The sequence below is a fragment of the Leptodactylus fuscus genome, chromosome 4 (genome assembly GCF_031893055.1).
Source record: "Leptodactylus fuscus isolate aLepFus1 chromosome 4, aLepFus1.hap2, whole genome shotgun sequence".
NCBI classification, from domain to species: Eukaryota; Metazoa; Chordata; class Amphibia; order Anura; family Leptodactylidae; genus Leptodactylus; species Leptodactylus fuscus.
In genome coordinates, this window is record NC_134268.1 from 203,250,576 (window position 1) to 203,271,854 (window position 21,279).

At 42.0% G+C, this 21,279-nt stretch overlaps 1 protein-coding gene across 2 annotated transcripts in view; it reads right to left on the reverse strand.

The window, feature by feature from the left end:
- Positions 1-21,279, reverse strand: part of MYO3A (myosin IIIA) — a 151,793-nt gene that overhangs the window by 99,212 nt on the left and 31,302 nt on the right. For both annotated transcript variants that reach the window (XM_075271731.1, XM_075271730.1), the window contains 6 exons: positions 13,754-13,891; positions 12,778-12,882; positions 9,746-9,845; positions 6,512-6,588; positions 4,556-4,701; positions 2,266-2,331 (listed from right to left, as the gene is read on the reverse strand). In XM_075271731.1, coding sequence (XP_075127832.1) covers positions 2,266-2,331; positions 4,556-4,701; positions 6,512-6,588; positions 9,746-9,845; positions 12,778-12,882; positions 13,754-13,891 — 632 coding nt within the window. The remainder of the gene's footprint in view (positions 1-2,265; positions 2,332-4,555; positions 4,702-6,511; positions 6,589-9,745; positions 9,846-12,777; positions 12,883-13,753; positions 13,892-21,279) is intronic.

Below are 21,279 nucleotides of genomic sequence, written 5' to 3' on the forward strand. Positions count from 1 at the left end.
GGGGATAATACTGTGTGCAGGGGCCACTATGGAGCATAATACTGTGTGCAGGGGCCACTAAGGAACATAATACTGTGTGCAGGGGCCACTATGGGGGATAATACTGTGTGCAGGGGCCACTATGGGGGGATAATACTGTGTGCAGGGGCCACTATGGGGGATAATACTGTGTGCAGAGGCCACTAAGGAACATAATACTGTGTGCAGGGGCCACTATGGGGGATAATACTGTGTGCAGGGGCCACTATGGGGGATAATACTGTGTGCAGGGGCCATTATGGGACATAATACTGTGTGCAGGAGCCACTATGGGGGATAATACTGTGTGCAGGGGCCACTATGGGGGGATAATACTGTGTGCAGGGGCCATTATGGGACATAATACTGTGTGCAGGGGCCACTATGGGGGATAATACTGTGTTAAGAGGCCACTATGGGGCATAATAGAACGCACAGAAATGCGTAGGAGGGGGTCGGTCGAGGTCTTCGGTGTCAGTCGGGGGGACCATGTCAAAAGTTCGCCACGGGGCCCCGCCATTCTTAGTTACGCCACTGACACAAGGGTACTTCACTATGCATTATTTGAGTCTGTATTGCAGGTGAGATGAACAAGGAGACCACTGGAAACAAATATCTCTGAAGTCCTCCCGGTCTGTCACCTCTATGGGTGGCACTTAGGCCTCGTTCACATCTGCGTCAGTAACCTGTTCGGGGGGGGGTCCACATGGGGACCCCCCGAAACGGACTACTGAGCACATTGGCAAGCGGTGTGCAGTGAAAGCACATGGACCCCATAGACTATAATGGGGTCCGTGTGCTTTCCGCACGCTGCCTGCACGATTCATGCGGACAGGAAAGTAGACTGTGAACGCTGCCAGAAAAACTGCGATGTGTTGTCATTAGCGCTTTTTCTACTGTGCCCACTATATGGGTTCTTAGCCTTCACAAGATTTGCGGAATCCTAGGTGTTTTGTCTATACTGATAACCTATCCATAGGATAGGTTATCAGTATTCAAATGGTAGGGGTCCAACATCCAAACCCTTATCCAATAATCTGATATGACAGAAACTTCTGCACAGGTCAGGGCCTATTAAAGTAATAGGTACTGAGCTGCAGTAACCTGGTGCCACCACTATACAATGGACAGCGCTGTAGCTCTGAATCTATAACTTGAACAGGAACATGGCTGATCAGTGCGGGATCTTGGTGTTAGACCTCCACCGATCAGACTCATCAGTACTAATCAGTATATATACTATATTGCAAATGTTTCTAAATATATCTGTTACAAGGTAATCAAGAGTATTTGCCAAAAATTAACGTATCTTTTGAACAGTGTGTATATATTATACAGAAATCCATGGAAAGCATGCACCCAAGGCAAAAATACTCAAAACTATGTATGTGCGTATCATATAAGCATTGCTGGAGATGTAAATGCATCAAAACAATATTAAAAATCAAAATTTTATTAAACTTAAATGGTAAATTTACATTAACATGTATAAAACCTGACCAACAACAGAAGAGTGTCCGTAAACAATACAAGTCATGCAGGACGGACTGGAAAAAAAAGCAAGAACCGACTACTTTGAATAGCTTTGTTTGGATCAAAGCCTAATAGTAATTTGCTTACTGTAAAAAAATACACCAAATTGTTGGTTACGTTTGCATTTGGAAATTTGCATCGATGCAATAAATATGTAGATCTATGAGATGTAGTCAGGGCACAGGATATTCAAAGTATATACAAGAACCCGCAGGGCTAACAGAATGGGGTTGGGACTTAATAATATCAAAAAGCTGAAATAATGCAACATACAAGGACCATATATCATGTAAGTATATTCCGTGATGTGCAAATGTTATAGGCAGGTGTAATATGCTGCAAAATAAGAATGGTTTTAAATAGAAGCATTAATAGAAAGTGTTAATAAAAAATCTAGATAGGTAGATAGCAGATAAATAGATAAGTAGATAAATAGTAGATAAATAGATGATAGATAGATAGATAGATAGATAGATAGATAGATAGATAGATAGATGAGATAGATAGACAGACAGATAGGAGATAGATAGATAGATAGATAGATAGATAGATAGATAGATAGATAGATAGATAGATAGATAGATAGATAGGAGATAGATAGATAGATAGATAGATAGATAGGAGATAGATAGATAGGAGATAGATAGATAGATAGATAGATAGATAGATAGATAGATAGATAGATAGATAGATAGATAGAATGTCACTACTCACTTGCTAATAAAGTCATTGAACTCCGGTGACCACAATTCCGGCTGACGCAATGTTGGAGCGGGGTTCCTGTAAAGCAAAAGCGTTATCAATCATTATTTCAGATAAGGTTATATGTGAAATGTTATACCGTATCTGTTTTTCTATTCTATACAGTATATGAAGTTACATCGACAGATTAGATCATTGTCAATAGGTCCCTTTCATTTTCCCATTATCTGCTATAAGGCTAATATGTATAGGGATGGGTCAATGATATCTGCAGACTAGCTCAGTGATAGATAGATACAGTCCTATGAAAAAGTTTGGGCACCCCTATTAATCTTAATCATTTTTAGTTCTAAATATTTTGGTGTTTGCAACAGCCATTTCAGTTTGATATATCTAATAACTGATGGACACAGTAATATTTCAGGATTGAAATGAGGTTTATTGTACTAACAGAAAATGTGCAATATGCATTAAGCCAAAATTTGACCGGTGCAAAAGTATGGGCACCTCAACAGAAAAATGACATTAATATTTAGTAGATCCTCCTTTTGCAAAGATAACAGCCTCTAGTCGCTTCCTGTAGCTTTTAATCAGTTCCTGGATCCTGGATGAAGGTATTTTGGACAAACAATTCAAGTTCAGTTAAGTTAGATGGTCGCTGAGCATGGACAGCCCGCTTCAAATCATCCCACAGATGTTCAATGATATTCAGGTCTGGGGACTGGGATGGCCATTCCAGAACATTGTAATTGTTCCTCTGCATGAATGCCTGAGGATTTGGAGCAGTGTTTTGGATCATTGTCTTGCTGAAATATCCATCCCTGGCGTAACTTCAACTTCGTCACTGATTCTTGAACATTATTCTCAAGAATCTGCTGATACTGAGTGGAATCCATGCGACCCTCAACTTTAACAAGATTCCCTGTGCCGGCATTGGCCACACAGCCCCAAAGCATGATGGAACCTCCACCAAATTTTACAGTGGGTAGCATGTGTTTTTCTTGGAATGCTGTTTCTTTTTGGACGCCATGCATAACGCCTTTTTTTTTATAACCAAACAACTCAATCTTTGTTTCCAAAATGAAGCTGCCTTGTCCAAATGTGCTTTTTCATACCTCAGGCAACTCTATTTGTGGCGTACGTGCAGAAACGGCTTCTTTCTCATCACTCTCCCATACAGCTTCTATTTGTGCAAAGTGCGCTGTATTGCTGACCGATGCACAGTGACACCATCTGCAGCAAGATGATGCTGCAGCTCTTTGGAGGTGGTCTGTGGATTGTCCTTGACTGTTCTCACCATTCTTCTTCTCTGCCTTTCTGATATTTTTCTTGGCCTGCCACTTCTGGGCTTAACAAGAACTGTCCCTGTAGTCTTCCATTTCCTTACTATGTTCCTCACAGTGGAAACTGACAGGTTAAATCTCTGAGACAACGTTTTGTATCCTTCCCCTGAACAACTATGTTGAACAATCTTTGTTTTCAGATCATTTGAGAGCGGGCTGTCCATGCTCGGCGACCATCAAACTTAACTGAACTTGAATTGTTTTGTAGAAAGAAATGGTCCAAAATACCTTCATCCAGGATCCAGGAACTGATTAAAAGCTACAGGAAGCGACTAGAGGCTGTTATCTCTGCAAAAGGAGGATCTACTAAATATTAATGTCATTTTTCTGTTGAGGTGCCCATACTTTTGCACCGGTCAAATTTTGGTTTAATGCATATTGCACATTTTCTGTTAGTACAATAAACCTCATTTCAATCCTGAAATATTACTGTGTCCATCAGTTATTAGATATATCAAACTGAAATGGCTGTTGCAAATACCAAAATATTTAGAACTAAAAATGATTAAGATTAATAGGGGTGCCCAAACTTTTTCATAGTACTGTAGATAGATAGATAGATAGATAGATAGATAGATAGATAGATAGATAGATAGATAGATAGGCTCATACAGTAGGATATGGAGCAGGATTTTTCATTAAAGGCAGTGTAAACCCTGACTGGACTCCTAGGACGGACAGTAAGAGTCCTGAAGACTCCACCTATACACAATGATTGACAGCCTGCTCTCTACACACACTGATATAGGGAGATCTATGGAGCTCACCCTGGACCAATAATCACTTCAAGACAAAGGACTTCATCCCTGTTCTCATTATTGATGGGGGGAAAGTGTCTCAGCAGTCGGACCCCCACTAATTTGACCCCATTACTATCCAATGGTTCAGACTGGAATACCCTTATAATATCAACTGAGACAAAAATAATAATAATCTTTTGATAGTGTTCAGTACGATACCTTGGTATTTTAAACAGGGCTCTCATTGGATGTAAGTCAGCCAGGGGGGGATCACCGTCTCCTAGTTCTATGGCTGTTATTCCTAAGGACCAGACATCACATCTTGCATCATATGTTGTATCTACTTGCTGTTCACATGCTATGACCTACCGAAACAGAACATACAATGTATAATGGGAATTCCATTTCCATTTCCACTGGTTTATGATGGCTGCCTATCAGAGTCAGAGACTTGACTTTTTGGTGCACCTGTAAAATCAATAGATTTTTTTAATAGGTCTGATCCAAGTTATGGGAATCTATGGATCAGAACAAAATGAGTCGGGCTATTTACACAGTGCTAGGACTCCTTTTATCAGGTAGCAGTTGGAGTCCAATTCTTCCATCTCTGTGCAGATATGATCATTTTTCTCTGCAACTTTTTAACTGTTAAAGTGTAACTCCCTGCTTTTTATTTTAGCTATTGTGTGTCGGGGTGACAATTTTTTATAATATACTTTATCATCCTATCTAACTTTTTATTAGAAAACAGGCTGTTACATTCTCCTTACCAACTCTCCAACTGAGGTTTCTAAGGAACGTGCCTACAGTTATATTGCGAATATACAGAGCCGAAGCATTTACCAAAGGGGAAGTTGGTTACTTCAAATGGCTGTATCTCTGGTTTTATACCCCCTAGAGCAGGGGTAGGGAACATACGGCTCTCCGGCTATTGCAAAACTACAACTCCCAGCATGCACACTTGCTCTGCTGTTCTTGGAACTCCCGTGGAAGTGAATGGAGCATGCTGGGAGTTATAGTTTCACAGCAGCTGGAGAGACAAAGGTTCCCTATCCCTGCTCTAGAGAAATGGTTCTGGTATCACAAGAAAGCGGAGATTCTTTCATATGAACTGTATTGAGTACAGCTGTACAGACCCTGTACAAATAGCATACAAATATAGCCCTATGTATACCGAAAAAAAATTTGAATGTAAAAAATTGCTGGTACTATAACATACACCAACAAGAATAACTAAATGACTATAAACTGATCCTGTTAAAGCAAAATATCCCAGACTGACCCCAGTTAAATAAAGATTTTAAAAAGTTTACTGAGTGGCTATAGGTGCTGGATATAAATGGGAGCAAGAAATGTGAAGCACTTCTACAGCCGCGTCCTTGTTCTGTGTGCGCAGATATGGAGAAATACCACTGAATGAATCATATACTTTAGTTAAGTGTACGTAGGACATAGTCGGAAGTGCTCGGGGCTTTTATTTGAGTCAACCAATGAAAATGTTTTTAACTTAAGTGACTTTTTAACTCTATATAAGAAGGGGTAATGTTTTTCAGTAGGGAAAGACAATACAGAGAGTCATGTATGCCATGCTAAGAATTTTGGTTATGGAATATGCAAATAAGATCCCATTGGTGAAAAAAAGGAACTTTCACTAGCACCACCCTTAGGAAGGTAGCTCCTTAAACATCAATGCATGGTTTAAAAAAAAAAAAAAAAAAAAAATCACATAATCTGGGAATAATAACCAAAACGGAATATCTCATCATTAAGGAAGTTTCAAAGTTATTGCCTCTAATCATTGCAGAGCAGGTACTGGCTGGATATGTGAGAGGTCTTGAAGGAGGTCAAAATTGTGGCGACGCCATTGAGGGACTTATTGGATTATGTATGCCCTGCTTCAAATTCTACGTAAGGAATATGCAAATAAGATCTCCTTGGTGAAAAAGAGGAACTTGCTCCTAGGACCACCCAGATTAGGTTTTTAGGTTTCTTTAAAAACCAGGTATTAATCTATAGGGAACTACCAGCCAAAAGGTGGCGCTAGGAGCAATAGTATATTCCCTACCCATAACTCTCTTTAAAGAACATAGGTAGAAATATTATTGTTGAGGTTAGATCTTCTTGGTTATATTACTACACCTACTGTATAATAATATATAAAAAACAGTGACCAACCTCGGGGGCCATCCAGAACGGAGTCCCCACTGATGTATTCCTATGGAGACGAGTGTTAGTTAGCTGAGCTGATACACCTGCAGGAATTGTACAATGTTAATATTCAGTATTTTAATCTAATAAACTATCTACTACATAAGAGAGGAAAAACCTTTAGTCATGCTTTATTATGGTAAGAGATTTCCATGTTACCACTGCACTGTCCAAAACTCTGATTGTTCTACTCCATGCTAAGTGAAATATAGGGTGGCCGTAATATAACCTCAGGTGTTTGGAGTCGTGTGCAGGCTGAGCCAATGAATGGAATTGCCTGAAAATTTGTAGGTGTGCTAATCAAGGCATGGGGAAACGGGCGGCATGAAAAAAAATAAAAAAATAAAAAAATTAATACGAAAACTCCCCACCAGGGGATAATGTGGCGCTATACAGTGAGCGCGCGGTGCAAAACCCGTCTGTCGATACTTGGAGATGTCCCATTTGGACCACCGACTAGCATGACTGTTCAGTGTGGCGCCTTCATGCATGGTGAGCACGGTCATCCTAGGCAGAACGTGCTCGACGCTTGCGTGTAACATCTCTGGTGAGATGCTGCACACTTCCAACGTGATGCGGTCTTTGAGGTCAGGCAGGGTTTCGACATTCCCCCGATAAACACGCTCCTTCAAGTGTCCCCACAACCAGAAATCACAAGGAGTGAGATCCGGAGAGCGCGGTGGCCACCCTGTAGGGTATGAGCGGCTCAAAATCCTGTCATCGGGGAAATGTGCACGAAGAGCGTTCTTCACAGGATTTGCGATGTGAGGAGGGGCTCCATCCTGCATGAAGGTGATCGTCTGCAGACACTGCCGCTGTTGGAGTTGGGGAACGACCACTGTTTCCAGCATTGTCCGGTACCTCGCTGCTGTGATGGAACAGGTGGCAACCCCAATTGGGCCCAAATCTTCGAAAAAGAACGGTCCAATCATGAACGATGAGGTGAACCCACATCAAACGGTCACCTTGGGCGAATGCAGCGGAACCCCCTCCAGCACAAGCGGGTTTCCGGTGGCCCATATGCAACAGTTCTGTGTGTTGACCGTTCCATTGAAGTAAAAATGCGCTTCGTCGCTCCACAGGATATTCCATGGCCAATTGGTATCCACTTCCACTCTGGCCAGAAACATTAATGCAAATGTCATGCGGGTGTCATTGTCACGAGGAAGCAGTTGGTGATGATTTTTAGGTTTTGTTTTGTTTTTCATGCCGTCCGTTTCCCCATGCCTTGATTAGCACACAAACAAATTTTCAGGCAATTCCGTCCATTGGGTCATCCTGCACATGACTCCAAACACCTGAGGTTATATTATGACCACGCTGTATATGCTGGTAGGCTCTGGTCATTGATTTCTTTGGACATACTGACTACAAATATAAGGAAATCTCCAAGCTGCAGCTCCAGCTCCAAGCTGCAAATTGGAATGGCCCATGACGGATTGGGCTCAACCTAATGTCATCAGAAAATGCCGTCAACAATGGGTGACAGTAGGGAGTGACCTGTTTAAAAGGTCAGACAACTCCTTTAAAAAAGACCTTTCATCACCTCCAACAAGTTCAAATCTAGTTGCGGCTCCACTGATTCCAGCACAGATGGATTTTTTCTCTGGCCCCCAACGTTCCTAAGCAATCGGTTTTGGTGCCTGGTATTCTATTTAGGCTCTGTACTGTCAGGAGGGCGGAGTCAGGCAGAAGCAGACAAGGGGTGTGATTCTGAGCTCTGGCACTGATTGGATCTCTGAGTCACACCCCCTGCCTGACACCACAACATCAGGCGCCGAAACAAACTGTGCTAGTTGCTCAGGAGTGGTGGGGGCTAGAGAAAAAATTCCAACTGTGCTGGAATCAGTGGAGCAGAGACTATTAACATATACTAAGTACTTGAAATGGTGGAGGTGCTGAAAGATCCTTTTCAATGTCCTGGCCAAACTCTTTGAAGGGCACCAGAAAATGACTTATTATTTAAAACCAATTTTTATGTTAAACATATTTTTAAAGAATTTTTGGTGACTTTTTCCATTTTCAATGTTATATATATTTTAAAAAAATTTCCTAAAACTAATGCAGTTCTTGGCTTATTGACGAGAGTAGGAATTGCAAGATTTTTAGGATTTTTATTTTAATATAGATATAGATTTTTTACCATATAACATGATTTAAACAATAGTTCATTTCCTAATGGCACTTTCACTTTAGGGGTAAATTCACACGGAGTAATTTGCTATGGATTTGGGGGATTTGTTTTCAATGGGAGGCAGAGATCCAGCAGGACGGTCTGCTCAGTGTTGGCGCGGATTCCAGGGCTCGAGACTCCAGATCAATGGACCTAAACAGACTTACATTGGCATCCCATTCCGGATAGTCAGCGAGCAGAAAACAGCGGCGGACATGAAGAAGACTTCCTCTTCGTTATCCGCCATGTTAACTTACCCTAAGGGTCCTGGAAAGTGTGTGGAACTAAAAGCAATCTCTGGGCTCTTCTGGGTGATAAAACCTAATACTATAATAGGGACTGGATCTAATTAGAGATGAGCGAGTGGTACTCGATCGAGTACCTACTCGATCGAATACTACAGTATTCGAAATACTCGTACTCGATCGAGTACCACTCGCTGTTCGAATGTAAAAGTTCGATGCAGAACCAGCATTGATTGGCCGAATGCTATACAGTCGGCCAATCAACGCTGGTTCTTCTCCTACCTTTAGAAGTCTTCTCCGTGCAGCTTCCCCACGGCGTCTTCCGGCTCTTCATTCACTCTGCCAGGCATCGGGCCCGGGCAGAGCCGACTGCGTATGTCTGCTTGTAGTGCGGGCATGCGCAGTCGGCTCTGCCCAGGCCCGATGCCTGGCAGAGTGAATTCAGAGCCGGAAGATGCCGCGGGGACGCTGCAAGGAGAAGACTTCTCGGAGGATCCAGCCCGACCCTCACTCGTGGACTTGGTAAGTATAATTTGATCGAACGTTGCCCACCCCTGAAACGAGCATTTTCCCCCCATAGACTATAATAGGGTTCGATATTCGATTCGAGTAGTCGAATATTGAGGGGCTACTCGAAACGAATATCGAACCTTGAACATTTTACTGTTCACTCATCTCTAGATCTAATCTTTACGGTGGACATCCGTTCTATGCCTCGGCCCTGCTTTCTGCAAAATTTTCTTTTCCAGTATGAAATTTTAAGAATATCTTGTGCAGACTTACCAAAATCCACAAGTTTGACACCTCCTTCTGTTGTGAGCAGAATGTTGTTTCCCTTCACGTCCCGGTGAATTGTCTTATGGCTATGTAAATGATGAAGGCCCTTTTAGAAAATAATAATTTTGAACAGCAGAAGGATCAGCCAACCAAACCGGTCACCACCACCATGTACTTGTAAATACACAAAGGACACATGCAAGTAGTCTTCCCAAAAGCAAGGTGGCAGCATCATATTGACTATCCATGGCATTGCAAAGGGGCCTGCTGCTTTTTCATAACGACACCCCCTGGCCACTAAAAATAAAATTGCCGTCACCTACATTCATCTGATCTCTGGGACTAGCGGCATCCTGGGTAAGTGTAGTACACAAAGTATGAACCCGGCCTAATACTGCAAAGTGATAGAGAATGAACATTTCTATGAATGATCATTCAGCTGATGATCAGCCCATGTAATAAGCCCTGCGAAACCCTAGCCGGGTGGCCGCCACAGTTTTCATACAGCTCATGGCCCGTGGTAATCCTAATCTGCCCCTATTTATGGGGATTTTGGCATGAATTAGACATTCTTAGATCTGTATGAGTGAGAGGAGAACACCATAGGAGGGGGGGGGAGGGGCTGTAGATGTCTTAAGAGTGGACTAGAATGTTCTGCTTAATTTTATGAGATCCAAAAAGGGATTTTCAGGACCTTAATATTGATCATGTATCTTTCAGATAGGTCTATATCCATATCCACTCTACATGAGTCCAGCTCCACCACCGATCTGCTGATGGAAGGGTCTGCAGCATCACCAAATATAGCATTGCCTCATACTCTGTGCAGGAGGTTATAATGGTACTGCACATCTCTCCCATTCACTTTAATGGGCTCGACTTGTAATACCATGCCCAGCCACCGCACTATATATGGAGCTGTGATATTTCTGGTGCGTTGCGGCCCCATCAATCAACTGATCAGTAGGGATTCTAGCCTAGAGAATGGTTGTCAACATAAAAGTCCCAGAAAACACCTTTAAGCCGGGGCCCCACCTTGCGGAAACGCAGCGTTTTTTTTGTTACAGATTTTGTTGCCGTTTTTTGAGCTAAAACTAGGACTAGATTGAGCAGAAGATAGAAGTATAAAGACTTCCTATATATTTCCAGTTCCATTTGTAGCCATTCTTGGCTTTGGCTCAAAAAACCGGAACAAATCTGAAACAAAAAAAGATGTTTTTCCGCAATGTGGGGCCTCAGCCTTAAAGTTATACATGACTTTAACATTAAATCTATTGATAAGCAGAATCTAAGTCCTCATGCACACGGCCGTGTGAGGGCCATTTTTGTAGCAGCTCTCTCACGGTCATTTTTGGAACTTCTTGTGGCTGTAACCCCATATTGCAGAAACACAGCTTTTTTGTTGCAGATTTTGCTGCAGTTTTTTGAGACAAAGCCAGGAGTGGATTGAGAAGACGGTAGAAGTATAAGAATTTCCTATACATTTCCAATTCCCTTTGTAGCCATTCATGGTCTTGACCGTAGCAAAATCTGCAACAAAAAAAGCTGTGCTCCTGCAATGTGGGGTCTCTGCCTAAGGCTAAGGCCCCACATTGTGGAAACGCAGCATTTTTTGTTGCAGATTTTGTTGTGGTTTATTGAGCCAAAGCCAGGAATGGTACAAAAGGAATGGGAAATATATAGGAAGTTCTTATATTTCTAACTTCTGCTCAAACTAGTCTTGGCTTTGGCTCTAAAAACCGCAGCAAAATCTGCAACCAAAAGAAACTGCTTTTCCACGAGGTGGGGACTCAGCCTGAAGGAGATTTATGAAGACTGCACCTTCAATGCCAATCTTCATATTCCTTGCATTGGTGAAAGTGCACCTTATTTATGAAGCGTTGCACTTCTCTTCATAATCCAGGCGCACCCTCAATCGGGACATGCGCCTGCACACTGACTGCTAGAGATGAGCGAGTAGTACTCGATCGATTAGGTATTCGATCGAATACTACGGTATTCGAAATACTCGTACCACTCGCTATTCGAATGTAAAAGTTCGATGCAGGGACCAGCATTGATTGGCCAAATGCTATACAGTCAATCAACGCTGGTTCTTCTCCTACCTTTAGAAGTCTTCTCCGTGCAGCTTCCCCGTGGCGTCTTCCGGCTCTTCATTCACTCTGCCAGGCATCGGGCTTGTAGTGCGGGCATGTGCAGTCGGCTCTGCCCAGGCCCGATGCCTGGCAGAGTGAATTCAGAGCTGGAAGACGCCGCGGGGACGCTGCACGGAGAAGACTTCTCGGAGGATCCAGCCCGACCCTCACTCGTGGACTTGGTAAGTGTAATTTGATCGAATGTTGCCTACCCCTAAAACGAGCATTTTCCCCCCATAGACTATAATAGGGTTCGATATTCGATTTGAGTAGTCGAATATTAAGGATTACTCGAAACGAATATCGAACTTCGAACATTTTACTGTTCGCTCATCTCTACTGACTACACCATGTCAGTTTGTAGCTGGTGTATATGTCAGGGATCTTTCACACCAGGAAATAGTCTCTAATGATAATAAGCCTATCCACACCACACAATCAAATTGGCATGGTGTTAGAACAGTTGCACATTTTTGCAAAAAATCAGACTTTTCTATGCATTGTACAACAGAAAACTAGTATGCAAGGCTAAACCCGACCTGTCCTTTTTTGCACAGTCCATTTTGACTGTCCACTTACACAGATCTATCAATAGACTCAAGTCTAGGAGGAATCCTTTATAAATGGATTGCCCCACAGATGCAAAATGGCCAGGAGCAAATAGTTTCCTGCACCTATTTTTATCGGCCATTTCTTCCTACTCTTGTGTGCATGAGGCCTTAGTTACCAAGTCACCGGACCATCCACAATAGTCTGCTCTGCCTCTTATATAGATGTATCTCCTTTGTTAACATCCTACCTGTTAAAATAATACAGAGAATTTTCTTGCCAATACACCAATAAATGCAGAATGTAAATGGGATCTCTGAAGAGCTTTGTAGCAATGGATACTGCACCCCTTACCATAAGAGCCTCATGTAAAATGAAAGCAATGATGGTCTCATTCATTCTTTCCCCTCTCTTCAGAAGACCTTTTGCTAAATCTGTTACAGATCCTCCATTGCACAACTGAAAAAGAGGGAATTTACAGCAACTGTTCAGACAGGAGCCCGACAATGATATGTAAATCAGTACATATAGATGATCATTCCCTTTCTGCATATAGAGTGTAGTGTAGAGATATGATCTTTGACTATAACTTAGCTCCAGTGCCTACAGGGGGCCTCAGGTAGTCTGAGACACACCCCCTCTTTCATCATTGGCTCAGGCTGCCACCTCCCCCTGCAGCTCTGCCTCCTCCATATTTGCTGCTGTTAAACACAAGTCTATTACAGGATCACTAGTGCATGGAGGGCAAATTTAACAAGGGCACAATATTTTATAAAACACAGACTAGAACACACATGGCTGGGTCTCTAGGTAGACAATTCTTAAAGAAGACCTCCAGTGGAAAGTTAGGGTTGCAAGAATGGAAAAATCTCTAACTGTGTATCACACTCTGCAATCCCTTTATACATATAGTTTTTGCACTGCAGCCTTAGTCTGTAACCACTTTCTCTTCCTCCATGCTTTGCTGTCAATCCCATGATGTCTAAGCATGGAATATCATGGGCAGCTAGAGCCGGCACCATCTCTACCTGCTGCAATATACATTGTAGCTGTGGTGCCGCAGAGCTGCAGCTCTGTTCCCTTTCCCTTCAATAGTTGCAGAGCTGTTTTCATCTGTATACCTTGTATAATGCTTTTGGCAACTGAATCAGCTGATCGGTGCAGGGTCTGGGTGTTGAACCCCCACCGATCAGATATTGCTAAACTATCCTCATCAATATCCATTTTCCTTTAGTGTCAGCCAAGCACGTTTACACTTAAAAAATAGGTAAGTACTTCTCATAGGTCACATATGAATATATGTATTAGTCTTGTAAAAATGATTGCAAACCTCCAGCACTAGCCACAGCTGATCCCCCGTCTTTGCATCTTTCTTGAAATACATCCCATAGAACTTGACAACATTTGGATGGTCAGATAAAGCCTTCAGGATGTTGTATTCTGCTTCAATCTCCTCATCAATATCCTCCTGCAATTCCATAAAAAGAGTCAGAATTGTGCACAGTGTGTGATCTCCAACCTCATATGCTAATAAAATAATATACCAGCTACAGTATATGTGAACCTTTTAAACTTCTAGTGCTCTTTCACTGCCAGCCTCCTGGTCCCCCAAAGGTCACTGTAACGTCTCTGCCTGTTCAGGTCTCTGCGTCACCCTCCGCTTGTGCACTGCGACGCAGAAGGCGTGTTCAGTTTGATTCCTTGCTTAGAGTTTTTTTGTTGCTCTGTGTGAACACTGCTCTATTGCCTCCCCTCTGTAATTGAATTTCCACCACACCCATCTCCTGCACCCTGTTTTCATCTGTCCATCCAATAGTTAATCTTAGCCTTGCCTGCGTGATTGACAGCCTGTCTACCAACCAAGTCTGAGTGGGGTTCTGGACTTCCTATAATACATCATCATCCCACACAGGTTTGCAGGCTATTGAGACTATGTCCTGTGACTTTGTTTTGCTAAGCTCTTCTTTCTGATATTTTTGCATTACTGACCTCCGACCTTTGGCTTCCCTTGTGACTACTCTTTTGGATTATGATTTTGTACTGCTTTGTATCTCTGGCTTTGACCCTTGCTTGCAAACTTTGCTTCTGTGTTGTTTGTCTTGTCTTCTTCTGTGTAACATGTATTCAGAGAAGGGACCGCTGTCAAGTTGCCATCTGTCACCAAGGGCATTTCTGGCAAGTAGGTAGGGATAGGGGTTTGGTCGAGTTTGGGACTCACTGTCTCTGTCTTCTCTTCTTCCATTGTTCCAGCAGCAGCACAAGGGAATTGCACAACTAGCAACACAATGACATATCATCTAGACACATGACCATGGACGTCAATGACTGACCCTTGGCATTGGTAGTCCATGGTCAAATCAGCCTCAAAATTCATACAGAAATGTCTGGGATTTTTGTAGCCAATTGAATACAGACTATTCCTCAGTAAATCTATATCACGGAAAAGAGTTGCTGAGTTGAATATATTATACAATTCTTATTCAGAAAGCATCTAAAACCTATACAGAAAGAGACTAAATGTGTTATGCAGCCTTGGCATATCCATATATTAGCATGTTTGTGCCAGCAGTACATAGTAGAATTGATTTTACAGATTCCAAATATGCTACAAAACCCTGCTACAGGATAGCAAAACCCTTGACAGGCTGCAATGCACAACACAACCACTGGGTGGCCACACATAGGCACATAGGGGTTAGACCTCTGATGACAGAGAATCACAAAATCATGTTATTTTGAAAAGCTAGTCATCCCACATATAGAGAGATACAGTAGATAGCTCATGCACCTCTATGGCAGTACACCATACAAAACAGAGACATATTACAGCCATGTACAATGTATTTTGGAATATAACACTATCTTATCATGTTATAACTGGGGAGCTTTGAGAAGTTTTTGTCCTGTAGTAAAATGAATGTATTAAATTATTTTTTTTCAAATACCCCATAAATCCAATCTAAATGAATGACATAATATTTTATTGCCAATCTAAGTGACCCCTAGAGCAATAAATCACTTAGTGGTTGTGTGTTTCCTCAAGCAGTATAACACGAAATGAAGTCTAAAGGGCAAATGTCCATCAAATTCTCCCTGTGTTACATTTCATTCTGTTGGGGTCCAGGCTCGGAATGAGCGGGCAGAAAAAAAAAGAATAATAGTATTTTCTATGACATTTCACAAAAGATAACCTGTGTCAGTAAATAACTTTTACTCTGCAGATCAATATTTAATTCTATGAAAGTACCAAATACGTGTTATGTAGAGATGAGCGAACAGTGTTCTATCGAACTCATGTTCGATCGGATATTAGGCTGTTCGGCATGTTCGAATCGAATCGAACACCGCGTGGTAAAGTGCGCCATTACTCGATTCCCCTCCCACCTTCCCTGGCGCCTTTTTTGCTCCAATAACAGCGCAGGGTAGGTGGGACAGGAACTACGACACCGGTGACGTTGAAAAAAGTAGGCAAAACCCATTGGCTGCCGAAAACATGTGACCTCTAATTTAAAAGAACAGCGCCGCCCAGCTTCGCGTCATTCTGAGCTTGCAATTCACCGAGGACGGAGGTTTCCGTCCAGCTAGCTAGGGCTTAGATTCTGGGTAGGCAGGGACAGGCTAGGATAGGAAGGAGAAGACAACCAACAGCTCTTATAAGAGCTAAATTCCAGGGAGAAGCTTGTCAGTGTAACGTGGCACTGACGGGCTCAATCGCCGCAACCCAGCTTTCCCAGGATCCTGAATGGAATACACTGTCAGTGTATTCCCGTATACCCGATATATACCCCCGATACCCGTTCCAACGGTGTGCCCCCCCACCTTCACCCCAGAAATACCCTGCAAGTCCCCTAGCAATAGAATTGGGGCTATATACACCCACTATTTTTGCTACTGCCATATAGTGCCATTGTCTCACTGGGAATTCAAAGAATATATTGGGCTTACATATAACTTCAATTCCAGGGAGAAGCTTGTCAGTGTAACGTGGCACTGACGGGCTCAATCGCCGCAACCCAGCTTTCCCAGGATCCTGAATGGAACACACTGACAGTGTATTCCCGTATACCCCATATATACACCCCAAATCCCCGTTCCAACGGTGTGCCCCCCCACCTTCACCTCAGAAATACCCTGCAAGTCCCCTAGCAATAGAATTGGGGCTATATACACCCACAATTTTTGCTACTGGTATACAGTGCCATTGTCTCACTGGGAATTCAAAGAATATATGGGGGTTATGTGCACCCACAATTTTTAATACTGCTATACAGTGCCATTGTCTGACTGGGAATTCAAAGAATATATGGGGGTTATGTGCACCCACAATTTTTAATACTGGTATATAGTGCCATTGTCTGACTGGGAATTCAAAGAATATATGGGGGTTACGTGCACCCACAATTTTTAATACTGGTATACAGTGCCATTGTCTGACTGGGAATTCAAAGAATATATGGGGGTTACGTGCACCCACAATTTTTAATACTGCTATACAGTTCCTTTGTCTCACTGGGAATTCAAAGAATATATGGGGGTTATGTGCACCCACAATTTTTAATACTGGTATACAGTGCCATTGTCTGACTGGGAATTCAAAGAATATATGGGGGTTATGTGCACCCACAATTTTTAATACTGGTATACAGTGCCATTGTCTGACTGGGAATTCAAAGAATATATGGGGGTTATGTGCACCCACAATTTTTACTACTGGTATACAGTGCCATTGTCTGACTGGGAATTCAAAGAATATATGGGGGTTACGTGCACCCACAATTTTTAATACTGGTATACAGTGCCATTGTCTGACTGGGAATTCAAAGAATATATGGGGGTTATGTGCACCCACAATTTTTAATACTGGTATATAGTGCCATTGTCTGACTGGGAATTCAAAGAATATATGGGGGTTACGTGCACCCACAATTTTTAATACTGCTATACAGTGCCATTGTCTGACTGGGAATTCAAAGAATATATGGGGGTTATGTGCACCCACAATTTTTAATACTGGTATATAGTGCCATTGTCTGACTGGGAATTCAAAGAATATATGGGGGTTATGTGCACCCACAATTTTTACTACTGGTATACAGTGCCATTGTCTGACTGGGAATTCAAAGAATATATGGGGGTTACGTGCACCCACAATTTTTAATACTGGTATACAGTGCCATTGTCTGACTGGGAATTCAAAGAATATATGGGGGTTATGTGCACCCACAATTTTTAATACTGGTATATAGTGCCATTGTCTGACTGGGAATTCAAAGAATATATGGGGGTTACGTGCACCCACAATTTTTAATACTGGTATACAGTGCCATTGTCTGACTGGGAATTCAAAGAATATATGGGGGTTACGTGCACCCACAATTTTTAATACTGCTATACAGTTCCTTTGTCTCACTGGGAATTCAAAGAATATATGGGGGTTATGTGCACCCACAATTTTTAATACTGGTATACAGTGCCATTGTCTGACTGGGAATTCAAAGAATATATGGGGGTTACGTGCACCCACAATTTTTAATACTGCTATACAGTTCCTTTGTCTCACTGGGAATTCAAAGAATATATGGGGGTTATGTGCACCCACAATTTTTAATACTGGTATACAGTGCCATTGTCTGACTGGGAATTCAAAGAATATATGGGGGTTATGTGCACCCACAATTTTTACTACTGGTATACAGTGCCATTGTCTGACTGGGAATTCAAAGAATATATGGGGGTTACGTGCACCCACAATTTTTAATACTGGTATACAGTGCCATTGTCTGACTGGGAATTCAAAGAATATATGGGGGTTATGTGCACCCACAATTTTTAATACTGGTATATAGTGCCATTGTCTGACTGGGAATTCAAAGAATATATGGGGGTTACGTGCACCCACAATTTTTAATACTGCTATACAGTGCCATTGTCTGACTGGGAATTCAAAGAATATATGGGGGTTATGTGCACCCACAATTTTTAATACTGGTATACAGTGCCATTGTCTGACTGGGAATTCAAAGAATATATGGGGGTTATGTGCACCCACAATTTTTACTACTGGTATACAGTGCCATTGTCTGACTGGGAATTCAAAGAATATATGGGGGTTACGTGCACCCACAATTTTTAATACTGGTATACAGTGCCATTGTCTGACTGGGAATTCAAAGAATATATGGGGGTTATGTGCACCCACAATTTTTAATACTGGTATACAGTGCCATTGTCTGACTGGGAATTCAAAGAATATATGGGGGTTATGTGCACCCACAATTTTTACTACTGGTATACAGTGCCATTGTCTGACTGGGAATTCAAAGAATATATTGGGGTTACGTGCACCCACAATTTTTGCTACTGGTATACAGTGCCATTGTCTGACTGGGAATTCAAAGAATATATGGGGGTTATGTGCACCCACAATTTTTAATACTGGTATATAGTGCCATTGTCTGACTGGGAATTCAAAGAATATATGGGGGTTACGTGCACCCACAATTTTTAATACTGCTATACAGTGCCATTGTCTGACTGGGAATTCAAAGAATATATGGGGGTTATGTGCACCCACAATTTTTAATACTGGTATACAGTGCCATTGTCTGACTGGGAATTCAAAGAATATATGGGGGTTACGTGCACCCACAATTTTTAATACTGCTATACAGTTCCTTTGTCTGACTGGGAATTCAAAGAATATATGGGGGTTATGTGCACCCACAATTTTTAATACTGGTATACAGTGCCATTGTCTGACTGGGAATTCAAAGAATATATGGGGGTTATGTGCACCCACAATTTTTAATACTGGTATACAGTGCCATTGTCTGACTGGGAATTCAAAGAATATATGGGGGTTATGTGCACCCACAATTTTTAATACTGGTATACAGTGCCATTGTCTGACTGGGAATTCAAAGAATATATGGGGGTTACGTGCACCCACAATTTTTAATACTGCTATACAGTTCCTTTGTCTCACTGGGAATTCAAAGAATATATGGGGGTTATGTGCACCCACAATTTTTAATACTGCTATACAGTTCCTTTGTCTCACTGGGAATTCAAAGAATATATGGGGGTTATGTGCACCCACAATTTTTAATACTGGTATACAGTGCCATTGTCTGACTGGGAATTCAAAGAATATATGGGGGTTATGTGCACCCACAATTTTTAATACTGGTATACAGTGCCATTGTCTGACTGGGAATTCAAAGAATATATGGGGGTTACGTGCACCCACAATTTTTAATACTGCTATACAGTTCCTTTGTCTCACTGGGAATTCAAAGAATATATGGGGGTTATGTGCACCCACAATTTTTACTACTGGTATACAGTGCCATTGTCTGACTGGGAATTCAAAGAATATATGGGGGTTACGTGCACCCACAATTTTTAATACTGCTATACAGTTCCTTTGTCTCACTGGGAATTCAAAGAATATATGGGGGTTATGTGCACCCACAATTTTTAATACTGGTATACAGTGCCATTGTCTGACTGGGAATTCAAAGAATATATGGGGGTTATGTGCACCCACAATTTTTAATACTGGTATACAGTGCCATTGTCTGACTGGGAATTCAAAGAATATATGGGGGTTATGTGCACCCACAATTTTTACTACTGGTATACAGTGCCATTGTCTGACTGGGAATTCAAAGAATATATGGGGGTTATGTGCACCCACAATTTTTAATACTGGTATACAGTGCCATTGTCTGACTGGGAATTCAAAGAATATATGGGGGTTATGTGCACCCACAATTTTTAATACTGGTATACAGTGCCATTGTCTCACTGGGAATTCCACAAATAATTTGGGGATTCATTCACCCTACATCTCAGGCTCTTGCCATATTCACCCAGGTTGTCAGTGCTGCACCAGCTCGTTCCCAGACAGCTCGGCCCGAAAAACGCGTTACCTATATAGAGGATTTGGACAATGAAGACAACATGTTCTAAATCTAATGTCTGCACCTTCTCCAGAATTAAAATAAAGGCAGCGTTTAACTTTCAAATAGCACTGCACAAAGGAAGAGCTTATCAGCTTGTCTCATGACATGCTACTGAAAAGTTTCATTTGTGTATCTTAATGTAAATATAGTTGTATAAGCTTTTTGGGTTTTAGGCACTGCCAAGTTATTTATTACCACCCACTCCCTTATAATGATGATGACGCCAAAGTCACTGTGGGTGTTCAGAGCTCACAGCTTTGGGTGACATTTGTCTTGCTCTCTGTCGGTACCAGCTGTCTTTTTGGATACCGTAAAGTTATGTTGACTTTATTAACAGCTATAGAAGCTTTAGCCAGGTTGTGACGGTGTGTAACCCTAACAACACTAAGTGGGATACACATTAATAGTCAGTCTATGTACGCTAAACGTATCACTGAAGTAATTTTTTTTCCCTCTCCCCTAATATAAGAAAGGAACAGACATTAGACCTAGACCGGGGTTCGAGGCTTGAAAAAATCCAGTATTATTTGTTCTTCATGATGTGAAATATGTGTTGAAAAGCAACCCAAGATGAAGTCAGCCATGTGTGCCAGTGTGTTACTTGGCATGCCTTTGCTGGCCCCAACTGTAAGGGTCACTCTCCATTTCCTCCATTTTCCACTCCCCTTCACACCATTTGTGGTGAAGCAATGGGATGCACTGAAGTGCACCCTCTAGCCTCGTGTGGGATAGGGACATCAGATGCCACTCCAACCCCCTCGTCTTCCTCCGCCAGCCAACGGTGCGAAGATGAGAGGAGTGTGCTCTGAATGTTTTCTGCCTAGCAGAGGCTAGTTCTCACTTACGAAAATGGCCCCACTTTGACCTGTATATCAGGCACAATGGTGTA